This window comes from Arachis hypogaea, chromosome 14 (genome assembly GCF_003086295.3).
Source record: "Arachis hypogaea cultivar Tifrunner chromosome 14, arahy.Tifrunner.gnm2.J5K5, whole genome shotgun sequence".
Classification (NCBI taxonomy): domain Eukaryota; kingdom Viridiplantae; phylum Streptophyta; class Magnoliopsida; order Fabales; family Fabaceae; genus Arachis; species Arachis hypogaea.
This window is the reverse complement of record NC_092049.1, coordinates 30,441,763-30,454,357: the sequence shown is the minus strand read 5'-3', so window position 1 is coordinate 30,454,357 and position 12,595 is coordinate 30,441,763. Positions and strand designations below refer to the sequence as shown.

Genomic DNA, 12,595 nt, shown 5'->3' with positions numbered 1-12,595 from the left:
TCACAATGCAAGGTGTATAGTTTACAAGATATAAATTTTGGAATTTCTAATAAGCATATTATATTATAAATTTACTTTGCATTATAATACATAAAATGGTTTTCAATTTTTCAACTATAGAGTTTCTTATTTTTTAAAGAAAAATCTATATGTGATGCCAGTGAAGATTTTAAACATAATTGAATTACAAATATAATTTAATAACTTGATTAATTTTGATCATATGAACACGTAAAAATAATTTATATTTAACATGAATCTTGAAGTGAAAACTAAATATTTTATATTTGATATGGGAACTATCATAACATTCTCACTTCAATATTCAGAAGAAGGAAAAAAAAAATCAATTTATAACAATATATTATGGTATGCCCGAAACTCTTATTTGGGGGGAGAGAACCAGCCAAAGTTTGTTGTGTTCCACCTTCAAATTCTCACCTGAATAATTAAGCCAGAAAATAGGAAAGTCAACCTAATAAGGTGGAGCGAGGTGCAAGGAGAACCAAGCACGTGCAATGGAAGTTACACAACTTGGGAGGAAATCAATAGCAAGTATTCAACCCAAAGGGGTATAAAAGGGAGGGGGCAAGGCACTAACAAAATCAGAAGAAGAAAAAGCAATCATCTATCTCTTTGCTTCTTCCCACTATCTATTAGGCAAGGAAGGAGATACTCACAAAAGGGTTGATCTTTCCTTGCCTGCAAGAGAATAATAAATTTATAAGAGGGAAAAAACCACCAAAAGGGAGAAATATATATATCTATTTAGAAATGGCTCGTGCGGCTATTTCCGTGGTGATGCTTTGCCTCTTTGCAGCAACTGTGATTGCTGAAGATCCATATGTCTACTACACATGGAATGTCTCTTATGGCACCATTTCTCCATTCGGTGCTCCAAAACAAGCTATCCTCATCAACGACCAGTTCCCTGGCCCTGAAATCAACTGCTCCAGCAACAACAACATCGTTGTCAATGTCTTCAACAACCTCGACGAGCCACTCCTCTTCACCTGGCACGGAATCCAACACAGGAAGAACTCATGGCAAGATGGTACCCCAGGTACCATGTGCCCCATCCTTCCTGGCACCAACTTCACCTACAAGTTCCAGGTCAAGGACCAAATTGGTACCTACTTCTACTACCCAAGCCTTGGCCTCCACAGAACCGCTGGTGGTGTTGGTGGTCTCAGAATCTTCAGCAGGTTGTTGATCCCAGTTCCGTACCCAGATCCCGAGGCTGAGCACTGGTTCCTCATTGGTGACTACTATGCCAAGAGCCACACGGCCTTGAAGCAGATCCTTGACAATGGCGGCTCCCTTGGAATGCCTAATGGTGTCCTTATCAACGGTGAAAGTGTCAAGCATTTGCATGGAGACAACAAACCACAATTCACAATGAAGCCTGGAAAGACCTACAAATTGAGAATCTGCAACGTTGGTAGCAAAGACTCATTGAACTTCAGAATCCAAGGTCATCCCATGACACTTGTTGAGACTGAAGGCTCACACACCGTCCAGAACGCCTACGAGTCTCTCGACGTCCACGTCGGACAGTGCTTCACCGTTCTCATCACCGCCAACCAGGAGCCAAGGGAATACGCCGTTATTGCCTCAACTCGCTTCACTCCTTACATCCTTGAGGGAAAAGCCATCATTAGCTACGAAGGAGCCAAGAAACACGCTTCATTGTTCCTTCCACTTTCTCCCATCACCTGGTTCTGGTCCCTCAACCAGTTCAGGACATTCAGGTGGAACCTTACCGCTAGCGCTGCCAGGCCTAACCCTCAGGGATCTTACCACTACGGTCAGATCAACATCACTCGCACTATCAAGATCGTTAACTCTGTTGCCAGGGATGCTAGTGGCAAGCTCAGGTATGCCATCAATGGCGTTTCCCATGTTGATCCCGAGACTCCACTCAAGCTCGCTCAGTACTACGGTGTTGGTGACAAGGTCTTCCAGTACAACCTCATCAGCGACAGCCCCGCCGATTACATCAGCGAGGTCACCGTCGCCCCTAATGTCCTCAACGCCACCTTCAGGGATTTCGTTGAGATCATCTTTGAGAACCCCACCGTGTCCGTCCAGTCCTACAACCTTGACGGTTACTCTTTCTTCCTTGTTGGGTAAGTATCACTCAATCGGTTAATAATACATGTATTTATATATAAATGCATCAAATTCAGATTTCTTGACGAATAAATTACATATTTCTTGTGTAGCATGGAGGCAGGAAGGTGGAGCCCAGACAAGAGGGAGAGCTACAACCTTCTTGATGCTGTGAGCAGGCACACCGTGCAAGTGTTCCCTAACTCATGGTCCGCCATTTTGTTGACATTCGACAATGCCGGAATGTGGAACTTGAGGTCTGACAATGCCGAAAACCGCTACTTGGGACAACAGATGTACGTTAGCGTTTTGTCACCAGAGAAGTCCTTGAGGGATGAGTACAACCTTCCCCTCACCCAACAAGTCTGCGGTATCGTAAAGGATATGCCAGTTCCTGCACCAGTTTACCACTAAGCTATTATTTCATTGTTCAACCCTCTTTCTGGAAACTTAGTCGAAAGGAGCATTTATTCATTCTTTTTCATGAGGATACAAGGAACATCAATGGTTGTTGTTCAACCCTGAGAGATATTCATTATTCAAAGAGATGTATTGCTTTTATAACTTGTGTGGTAGGCTTGATATATATGTGATGTATCATCGCTTTTGTTAGCGAACACAACAATTTTCCCCATTTAATGCATAACATATATATCAATTTTCTAACAGTGTTTGGTTCGCTAGATAATAAATTTATACTTAAGGATATGATTAAAATGTGGACAAAAACACAACACGTGTATTATATTTTTTATATTAATAATTAATTTTTTTAAAATATATATCATATCAATTATTTTATTAAACTATTTTTATATTTTAATAACAATAAAAAAATATTTTTTTAATATTATAAAAAAATTAAAATATCATTTTTTATATATTAAACAAAAAATATATTAATCTTTTTAATTTAATCAAAATTCAATTAGCTTTAATTTTATAATTTTAAATCAGAATCAATTTAAAAATCAAAATATACATTTTATTATTCATATGCACTAAAAGATTGTATCATTTCTCAAGAACCCTAATCTAATATCTCTTAATCCCATTCATACAAAAAAGAACACATCTAAAAAATTGTTCTTCATTGACAGCAGCCTATCCTCACTCTCTCCCTCCCTTCCTTGTAGTCGCACGTAGCAGCACGTACCAGCGGTTTTCCATTCATCAACAGCCCTGTGTCGCCCTCCATGCAGTAGCCATCATGTCGTCCTCCACGTAGCAGCAACCCCTTATCACTCTCCAGTGTCATGCCTTCCTCCACTCCTCCCTATAATTGCTACTCTCTATCTTTTGTTTGCAGCTGTTCAGCCCTGCCGTTTCCGTCGTCTAGCCCCACAGTTTTCGTCAACACAGTCCTCTGCATTTAGAATGGAGCCTCAAGTAATTTACAGTTCAGTTCCAGCGTTCTCTGTTCTCACTTTTTTTTTTTTGATAATTTATTATTTTGATAATTTTAATTATTTATGATTCTATTATTTGTGGTTATGTTCGCTATTCCACTGTTCTCTCACGTAACTTTTGCGATTGCTGTTTCTTGATTATGTAATTTTAATTTGTGGAATCAAATTTGTCGTTTTCATAATTTTATTTTTACAAGTATTCTCTTACTAATGTAGAGAAGAAGGGAGGCACATCGATAAAATCTAACCTATTATTATAGTTTTGAGCTTCTGTTTTTCCTTCAAATAAAAAATATAACATTGTAAGTTTTGTTTTTCAGGTAAACTAACTGATAAGAGCGATGTGTATGCTTTTGGAAAAAATTAGTATATGCCCTCATTTGATACTTCTACATCAGTTACTTTGCATTCTGTATTCTATTTGTTAGATTTGTAGCAGAATAATAGATTGCACAAAATGGCTATACCTTCTATTTTGTGTACTTCTATTGCTGAAGGCAGAAACTTGTTATGTTCCAATCACTTTTGTCCAAAATGCGATCACAAAAGGAGCCGGTGAGAAGTTTTTTGCTGTGTCTGATAGAAGTTAACTTTCTTTATTGAGCTATTCTTTTTTTGCTATGAACATTGCTTTGTTGGTACAATTTGGAAGTAGCTATTTGATTGGGTGCTAAGTCCCTGTTCTCAGTTATTTGTAGTGTGCAACAATTGTAAAAATGATTCTAGGAAATATTTAGGCCAAAATAGGTAGTGAAATGCGGTGAAATTTCTGAAAATTATGCATTAGTTATTAGGAATAAGATGGTATCCTCTTTTTTAGCTTACCTTATGCACATTACATCAGTAAATAGAATTATCCTCTTCTAAGGAGGTCCTTTTACGAATCTGTATTTAAACTGTTGAAAAGTATCACCAATTTTAACCAAGGAAAGGGGTGTGTAGCGAAAAGAAAGCGCAAATAGAGAATTATCTTTAATGTTGTTCTTGTAATTATATAGACTGGGCATTTATGGATGACATTTATTCAAATTTGGCCTTAGTACTCGAGTATATTCCTATAAAGTAATAGGTTCCTAGAGAAATTTTAAGGCATTACTGTGTCATTTATACAAGTACCTGGAATAAAAAAATGCCTAATAATAATGGAATCTTCCTTTAATTGTTGAAAATTAAATTGACCAAAGAAATGTGCTATTTGATTTAATCACAAAAAATGTTCATCATTCAAGTTTGTAAGAGTCAAGTTTCCAAAACAAGTATACAGATACACCAAAAACAAATAGGAATATAATAGTACTTCATCATCAAAAAAGAAAACAGTTGCTTTTACTCAAAACTCCCTTAACAAAATCTTGCCTTAACCTCCCTGATTTTGCTTCCAATGGCTTGAACAAGTCCTTGAAGGAAGCATGGAACTCCAATGCCATGATACTCGGGCTTTAGTCAAAACAAATTTTCCAAGCTTCAAATCATTTCTATATTCTCCTGGTCTACAAGAATAATCGTGATGCATTATACTAACCAAAATAATCAGGCTATAGCCATCAGTTCTATATTATTTTCCAGCTTCTTCAAATAAATGAACTGCTCACCAAGTTGTGCCTCAAGAGCAGCTTGAACATCAGGCGCCAGAGCTTTATATAAAAATACTTGGTGAGGTTGAGTTTAGTCAAGATTTCAAAGATTTTTATACAAAATTTCTATACCTCTGACCTCCTTGCTTGCTTGCTTGGCATATTTGTCACCAAATCTTTCATTAAATTGGAGAGCTTATCCAAATTGCTCTTAAGAACCTTTTCGGCTGCATTCTTATTATCACTACTCAGTGTCACCAATGACTTCAATATTTTCATTACCAAATCTAGTGCCTCCACTCGTCGAAGGTGACCAGTTAATAAATTATTATTGTCTTCAATACCAATCAAAGTGCAATAGGTAAAACATTTATGCTAGTATATTCTAGTATGTAAACAACACTTAATAAGCAAGTGATATCAACTCTTGCAAATGAAGTACTAGCCAATCACCAGTGTCTGACCCCTTTTCATATTCTTGCCTTGCCAAAATCAGGTCAAAATGTGCAAGATTTCTTCCTACAGCTTCTGGGTGATGGATTAAGCATCTGTAAAAAAAGTAATTACTCAAATAACAACAAATAATATAATCATCAACAGCTACGCCTTGCTAGGCTACATGAATCAAACAGGAAAGCCCAACCATAAATGATGCTTACATCCCTTTTTACATTCAACTTTTAAAGAGTATATATTTTTAAAATTTTATTAGTTTCACCTATAGTTTTTCTAGGTCTCCTGGCCAACTCTCTCTCTAGTGATAGAGTTACTGCCCTATCTGACAAACTTGCCACGTGGAACTTCTACTAAACCTTTCCACTCATTTCCACCTAAGACAAGACTTCATCTTTTGACCAATAAGTGCGACCCAACATATAAATCATCCTCATGCTAATTCTTTACCAAAGGATGAAGGTATATTTCACGGTGGATACTACCATGAAGATTTTATTATTGTCTTTATATGAAGATGCTTCTTTTTTACCATTAGATGATGAAATGTATGGTTTGATTTTGATGTGTTACAAAAGTGTTATTTTTTTTAAAGTGTGGCTAAACAAACAAAGTACACTTTTAACACAAGAATCTTCATAAAAAGATGTTTTTAGCATCTTCATTTGAGTAGTTGCCATATTTCACATTACATTCATTAAAATCACATGAAAGAAGCCAAGAAAACATAGGGTTTGAATCTAGGATAGGTTGGTATTTTTGAATCATATATATAAAAAACTAAATTACATGGCTAAACACAAACATACTATGCAGCATTAAGTCTGGTCAGGTATCTAAGGTACTTTTTTCTCTTACGATCAACATTGGATGCTTGAAAATTGTAACTCTGCTTGCTGTTGGAGCTAGAAATCATATCTTCATCATCCCCTTGGTTCAACTGTGTATCACCATCTATGTTAAAACTAAAACTAGAATAGCATAAATTAAAATTATAACAATACTAAAATTAGAACAAATACAAATTAAATATCAAATCACAAATTAAAATTACATAATCAAGAAATAGAAATCGCAAAAGTTACATGAGAGAACACTGGAATAGTGAACATAACCACAAATAATAGAACCATAAATAATTAAAATTATCAAAACAACAAATTATCAAAAAAAAAAACCAAAAGTTAGAACAAAGAATGCTAGAATTGAACTGCAAATTACCTGATGCTCCATTCTAGATGCAGAAGACTGTGTCGACAAAAATTATGGGGCTAGACGGCGGAAACGGCAGGGCTGAACAGCTGCAAACGGAAGACAGAGAATGGCAATTGCAGGGAGTGGAGGAAGGCATGACGCTGGAGAGTGATACGAGGTTGCTGCTACGTGGAGAATGACACGATGGCTGCACTACACGGAGGGCGACACAGGGTTGTTGATGCATGGAGAACGACAAGGCCACTGCTGGCGCGTGCTACTACTGTGTGAAGACCGACAGAGAGAGAGCGGCTACGAGGAAGGGAGAGGGTGAGGATAGGGTGCTGCTGTCCAGGTAGGGATTAGGGATGATGTTGCACTTTATTGGTAGATTGGTATATAAGGATGAAGAACAATTTTTTAGATGTGTTTTTTTCAGTATGAATAGGGTTAAGAGATATTAGATTAGGGTTCATGAGAAATGATGCAATTTTTTAGTGTACATGAATAATGAAATGTATGTTGGTTTTGATTTTTAAACTGATTCTGATTTAAAATTATAAAACTAAAGCTAATTGAATTTTGACTAAATTAAAAAGGATTAATGTAATTTTTGTTTAATATATAAAAAGGGATATTTTAGTCATTTTGTAACATTAAATAAAAAATATTTTTTTTATTTTTATTAAAGTATAAGGATAGTTTAGTAAAATGATTGATATGATATATATTTAAAAAAATTAATTATTAATGTGAAAAATATAATACACGTGTTGTAATTTAATTTGTCTACATTTTAATCGTATCGGTACATGTGAATTTATCATCGTACCAAAACAAACACCTTTTCTAATTCCCTGATATCCCTTTAATTCCTTGTTGTTTATATATTTCTTTTCGTCGCAAACAAAACTTTTATTGGAGCTAGAATTATATGTAAATTAACTTAACCAAAACTCCAAAAGAGATATTTTTCACATTCAAACAATTTTGGCATCCAAGTTCATCTAAGCAATTTTAGGTCACGCTTTTTTCCCACTTTCTTCTTTTCTCACGCTTCTTCTCTTCTCCCCCGCCCTTCTTCTTCTTACGCTTGTTTACGCACAGAGCGTCTTCTTCTTCTTTTTCGCCTTCTTCTCTGTGTTCCTCCTCCTCCTCATTCTCCTCCTTTTTCGCGTTCCTTCTTCTTCATGTGTTTTCTCCTTATCACCATTCTTTTGTTGTTGCTGCTGCTATTTTTTCTTTTTTTTTTTTATCTTTTCATCCTTCTCTCCAAGGTGAAAAAGTAGTAGAAGGTGAGAAGGAAGTGTTTTGAATTGTGTAGAACAGAAATGAACCGAACATGCTATTATGGTGAAATAATTGTATAGTACTAAATGAATGGAACATTATCCATTATATAAATTCAAATTCAAACAGTTTTCTGTATATTGAACCGAATACGTACTCATGGTGAAACAATTGTATAGTACTGAATGAACAAAACATAATCCATTATATAAAATCAAATTCAAACAACTTTCTGCACAATGAACTGAACATGTACTCATGGTGAAACAATTGTATAGTACTGAATGAACAAAACATAATCCATTATATAAAATCAAATTCAAATAGCTTTCTGCATAATGAACCAAACATGCACTCATGGTGAAACAATTGTATAGTATTGAATGAATGAAACATAATCCATTATATAAAATCAAATTCAAACAGCTTTCTGCATAATGAATCAAACACGTACTCATGATGAAATAATTGTATAGTACTGAATGAATGAAACATAATCCATTATATAAAATTAAATTCAAACAGCTTTCTACATAATGAACCGAACACGTACTCATGGTGAAATAATTGTATAGTATTGAATGAATGAAACATAATCCATTATATAAAATCAAATTCAAACAACTTTCTGCATAATGAACTGAATATGTACTCATGGTGAAACAATTGTATAGTACTGAATGAACGAAACATAATCCATTATATAGAATCAAATTTGAAACACCTCTGTCTATAATTTAGAGATTATCAATTCAATTCAATTCAATTCAGGTTCAGAACACCTGCATCCATTCAATTCAATTCAATTCAATTTAGCAATTCCATTCCCATTCCATTCGATTGAAAAAATAATCTATTGGCAAAATGTTGGTGTTGTTGGTGATGACGATAATGAAGAAGAAGAAGAAGAAGAAGAAGAAGAAGAAGAAGAAGAAGAAGAAGAAGAAGAAGAAGAAGAAGAAGAAGAAGAAGAAGAAGAAGAAGAAAAATCTGCGTGCGCGAAGGAGGAGGAGGAGGAGGAGGAGGAGGTATACGTGAATTTGAAAGAAGAAGAAGATGACGTATGCGTGTATTTGAAAGAAAAAAATGCGGGGGAGGAGAAGAAGATAAAGCGCGTGTGATGACGCTTTATATAAAAAAATTTTATTAAAATTTAAATAAAAAATATCTATAGTAATTATTATTATTATAAATATTTTACAACTTAAAAATATTAAAAATAATTAATATTTGTTTTAATCAATTTGGATTGGGTGAATAGTCATCTCATTTGTCCGTTTAAGCAAGTATTTAGAATTTGAATCTCGCCTTGTGTGTATAACAATCCATTAGTTAGCGACAGACATTTAATAAATAGAGCATCAATATGTGGTGGATTAGTCATCGACTTGCCGAGTTAGGAAATCCGTAGAAAAAAATTGTATTTGTCTTTAAAATAGATTAATTTTTCATTAATAGCAATACTTATGGACTTTTGTTTTGTTGAAATTTACTTGGGAGAATTTTATTTATTGGTATCATATTCATTCTTGAAGTCAAAACAATATGATCAGCACTGTTACTTGTTAAAACTTCACATTTTATGAAATGATTTCTAAATTTTTAAATTCATAAACTTATGTCATTACAAAAGTTATTAGATCGATCGATTAATATTTCTTGGTAACATAGTGTACCGAAATACCATCGTTGAGTATTAGTTAGTGTGAAGAGAAACTAATAACAACTTTTGTTATTCAATATATAATTTATTCTATTGAAAAATAAATTAATATTTTATAAACTTGTAAATACATTTTTTTCTAATTTCTTACACTATTTTATTTGAAAATATTTACCATTAAAAAATAGCAAATGACCATACTATTTTACAATATATATGATGTATAAAGTAATTTCTTATCTTGAAATTAATTCTGGTTAGTGAGATAAAATTTAAAATATTTTTTATTTTCTTAGTCAAATTGAAATTTAAATTTAAAATTGATTAACAACTCATTTTTTTAATTCAATAAAAAAATAAATTGGTTTGACACAAAATATTGAGCATTTAATAATTTCAATTATTTATATTTTAATTACCAAAAATTAGATTAAAAATTAATTATAAACTTAATAATCGATAATATATATATTATATTAATACTTAAATAATAATATTCAATGTATTAATTATTTATTTTTTGACAGAGTTAATGTATAATCTATTTAGAATTGATTTATTATCCAAAATTTTTTTCATAAACTTTGTAATATGTGAAAATAGTGATCTTATTTTTATTATTATTTAAAAAAATTCATAATTTTGTAATTATGTAATTAAATTAATTCATAACCTTTATTATTTCTTTTATACTAAAAAAATATCAATTTATATTATTTACATATTTTTTCACTACTAATAAATAAATAAGTATTTTCACTATTATACTTATTGTCCTAGATAATGACTTAAATTACTCATTTTGTATGTTAAATAATATTTTATATGTTAAATTTATTAAATATTAAGATGAAAAAATTGTTCAATAAATTATATAAATAGTCATTATAAAAAAGAAAAAATTATATATCATATATAATAATCCTTGATATATATATATATATAGTGTCATGTATATATTAAGATTATCTATTTTAATTATGTGAGTAATTATTTTTATTTTCACTTTTTTGTTACATTAGAAAATAATATTTAAAACTAAAAAAGAGATAATTAATTTTTTTAATTTGAATTAAAAAAATATCTTATAAATATAAAATTAAAAAAATATCTTATAAATATATCCAACTTATATATATACTAAGTGTTATAATATTAAATAGTATAGTATTTGTTATAACAATGACTTAAAATATTAATCCAAGATATATTTGGGCCTAGTAAGACCTCAATGCAAGCAAGATAAACTAAAATTCATTGTTAGGGTCCCAAATCCGACTTAGGTTCATTATCTTAAATGCCCAACGCAGATGAAGTCCACGCGTCCCCTCTTAAATCGGCTCAGATTAGATCCCGTTGCTAGTTAGATATGGTAATGAGTACTCAGGGGAGCGTGAGAAGCCCTCTTCCCATCCATCACTCCTATTTTAAGAAAAATGGCCTTTTCCTTCTCTGTCATTGCAAGTTCATGTTTAATTACCCCTTAAGGAACGTAGATCTCCTCGGGTATCTACGAATATTCTTTGAAAACTTTTGAAAAAAAAAATAACACAAAAAGACATAATATAATAATAATAAAATAATCGATTCAATATAATTCAACACAATTTATAACATATTCGTTATGAAAATTAACATTCCAAAAGAGAAAACATAAAAACATATTCCAACATAATAACATAACATAATTTTTTGGGACGATACTGAGCGACGTAGTGACGGACTTAAGAGGCAGAGAAAGTGAGTTAGAGAGAGAGAGGATCAAGGCTGAGAATGAGTTTGGAAGAAAAAGGAAGAATTTGAATTGGAGGCAGAAATTAGGGTTGCTAAATTCAAGAAATGGATTTATGTATATAAATTAGGAATTAATAATTTTATATTCCCGTATATTTAATAGGTTCTATAGGGCAGATACTTATGTCCATGTCCCCATTAGGGTGACAAACAGAAAAGCCCGTTCTGTCTTGCCAAAAGCCCGCCATCTGGTGGGTTGGCCTACCCCGCCTCGCCTAGTAAGGCGATCCTGAATTTCTCTCCCGCCTCGCCTAATGATACGCTGGCGGGTTGGCGGGTTCTCCTTTTTTTTTATAAACCATCAAATATTAAACAATATATATAATTTCACAATAACTTCAATAAATTTATAATTTCTAAAAATATAAAAAAATTATAATTTTTAAATTCACACACATTAAAGTCTTTATAATTATAAATATGTAATAAACATAATTATAAACCAAATTTATTGAAACAAAATAGTAAAACCAACATTGTCCAAAGCAAAATAAATATTGTCCAAAATATATAATTAAACACCTTCAAGTTTATAATCAATCAAACATAAAACATAATCCAAAATATAATTTAGAACATCTTCAATTATCATCTTCATCCTCTTGTAGATCAATAATATCATAAAAATTTGTAAAAAAATGGTCCTGACAAAATAAAAGCTTGGCTCAGCGGGGAAGTCTACCCCACCCTGCCGAAACCTACCAAATCTCATGAATTAGGCAGTGCGGGGTAGGCAGGCTTTTTAAGTTTGGCAGTCTTAAATTTCCAACCCATCCCGCCTTTTGGGGGGTTATGCGGGCCAACTCGATAGGTTTCGTCCTGTTTACCACCCCTAGTTCCCATCTATTTTAGCGTGGCAGGTCATGAGGATTTCACAAGTCCCCATCTAGTCCCAAAACGCGAGTAATTCCTGCAAATACCCGTTTCAGCTATTTTTGTGATCATTCCTATTGCAAGCATTCATTAGTTCGTGACGTGGAGCTATTCTAGCCACTGAATAAATTCTCAGATAATCAAAGTTAAGGTTATATCATTTTTATAAAGTCACATATATCCTTGTCATAATAATATTAATAGAAGATAAATGGATAAATACTAAACTATTG

At 32.7% G+C, this 12,595-nt stretch overlaps 2 protein-coding genes and 2 long non-coding RNA genes across 5 annotated transcripts; 3 read left to right on the top strand and 1 right to left on the bottom strand.

Annotated features, from left to right (window-relative positions):
* The first annotated feature begins 606 nt into the window (after positions 1-606).
* On the top strand, positions 607-2,780 carry LOC112741915 (L-ascorbate oxidase homolog). Its single transcript, XM_025791099.3, has 2 exons — positions 607-2,129; positions 2,226-2,780. Exons 1-2 carry the CDS (start codon positions 775-777, stop codon positions 2,524-2,526), a joined length of 1,656 nt encoding a protein of 551 aa, XP_025646884.1. The 5' UTR covers positions 607-774; the 3' UTR covers positions 2,527-2,780.
* A 328-nt stretch (positions 2,781-3,108) lies between these two features.
* On the top strand, positions 3,109-4,405 carry LOC112741914 (uncharacterized). The gene is made up of 2 exons (XR_003171735.3): positions 3,109-3,511; positions 3,842-4,405. It is a non-coding gene; the product is annotated as an uncharacterized lncRNA (long non-coding RNA).
* A 290-nt stretch (positions 4,406-4,695) lies between these two features.
* Positions 4,696-6,555, top strand: LOC140178283 (uncharacterized). The gene is made up of 2 exons (XR_011870855.1): positions 4,696-6,010; positions 6,222-6,555. It is a non-coding gene; the product is annotated as an uncharacterized lncRNA (long non-coding RNA).
* LOC112741913 (protein SWEETIE) lies at positions 4,696-7,184 on the bottom strand. Of its 2 annotated transcripts, XR_011870854.1 has the most exons (4): positions 6,770-7,115; positions 6,394-6,488; positions 5,114-5,643; positions 4,696-5,011 (listed from the first exon to the last, which is right to left on the bottom strand). XR_011870854.1 is itself a non-coding variant. In XM_025791097.3 (3 exons), the coding sequence occupies exons 1-3, from the start codon at positions 6,779-6,781 to the stop codon at positions 5,499-5,501; spliced, it is 252 nt and encodes an 83-aa protein (XP_025646882.1). In that variant the 5' UTR covers positions 6,782-7,184; the 3' UTR covers positions 4,696-5,498. The 2 variants fall into 2 exon arrangements, 1 of the variants encoding a protein (XP_025646882.1); XM_025791097.3 differs by having other exon boundaries at positions 4,696-5,643; positions 6,770-7,184.
* Between the last annotated feature and the right edge of the window lie 5,411 nt (positions 7,185-12,595).

Excerpts from the sequence above, each read along its gene's own strand:
- LOC112741915 (XM_025791099.3), top strand. The coding sequence starts at position 775 with ATGGCTCGTGCGGCTATTTCCGTGGTGATGCTTTGCCTCTTTGCAGCA. Across the intron at positions 2,130-2,225 it reads TACTCTTTCTTCCTTGTTGG|CATGGAGGCAGGAAGGTGGA; the intron begins GTAAGTATCACT and ends TTTCTTGTGTAG.
- LOC112741913 (XM_025791097.3), bottom strand. Across the intron at positions 5,644-6,393 it reads GTTGATCGTAAGAGAAAAAA|ATGCTTAATCCATCACCCAG; the intron begins GTACCTTAGATA and ends CTTTTTTTACAG.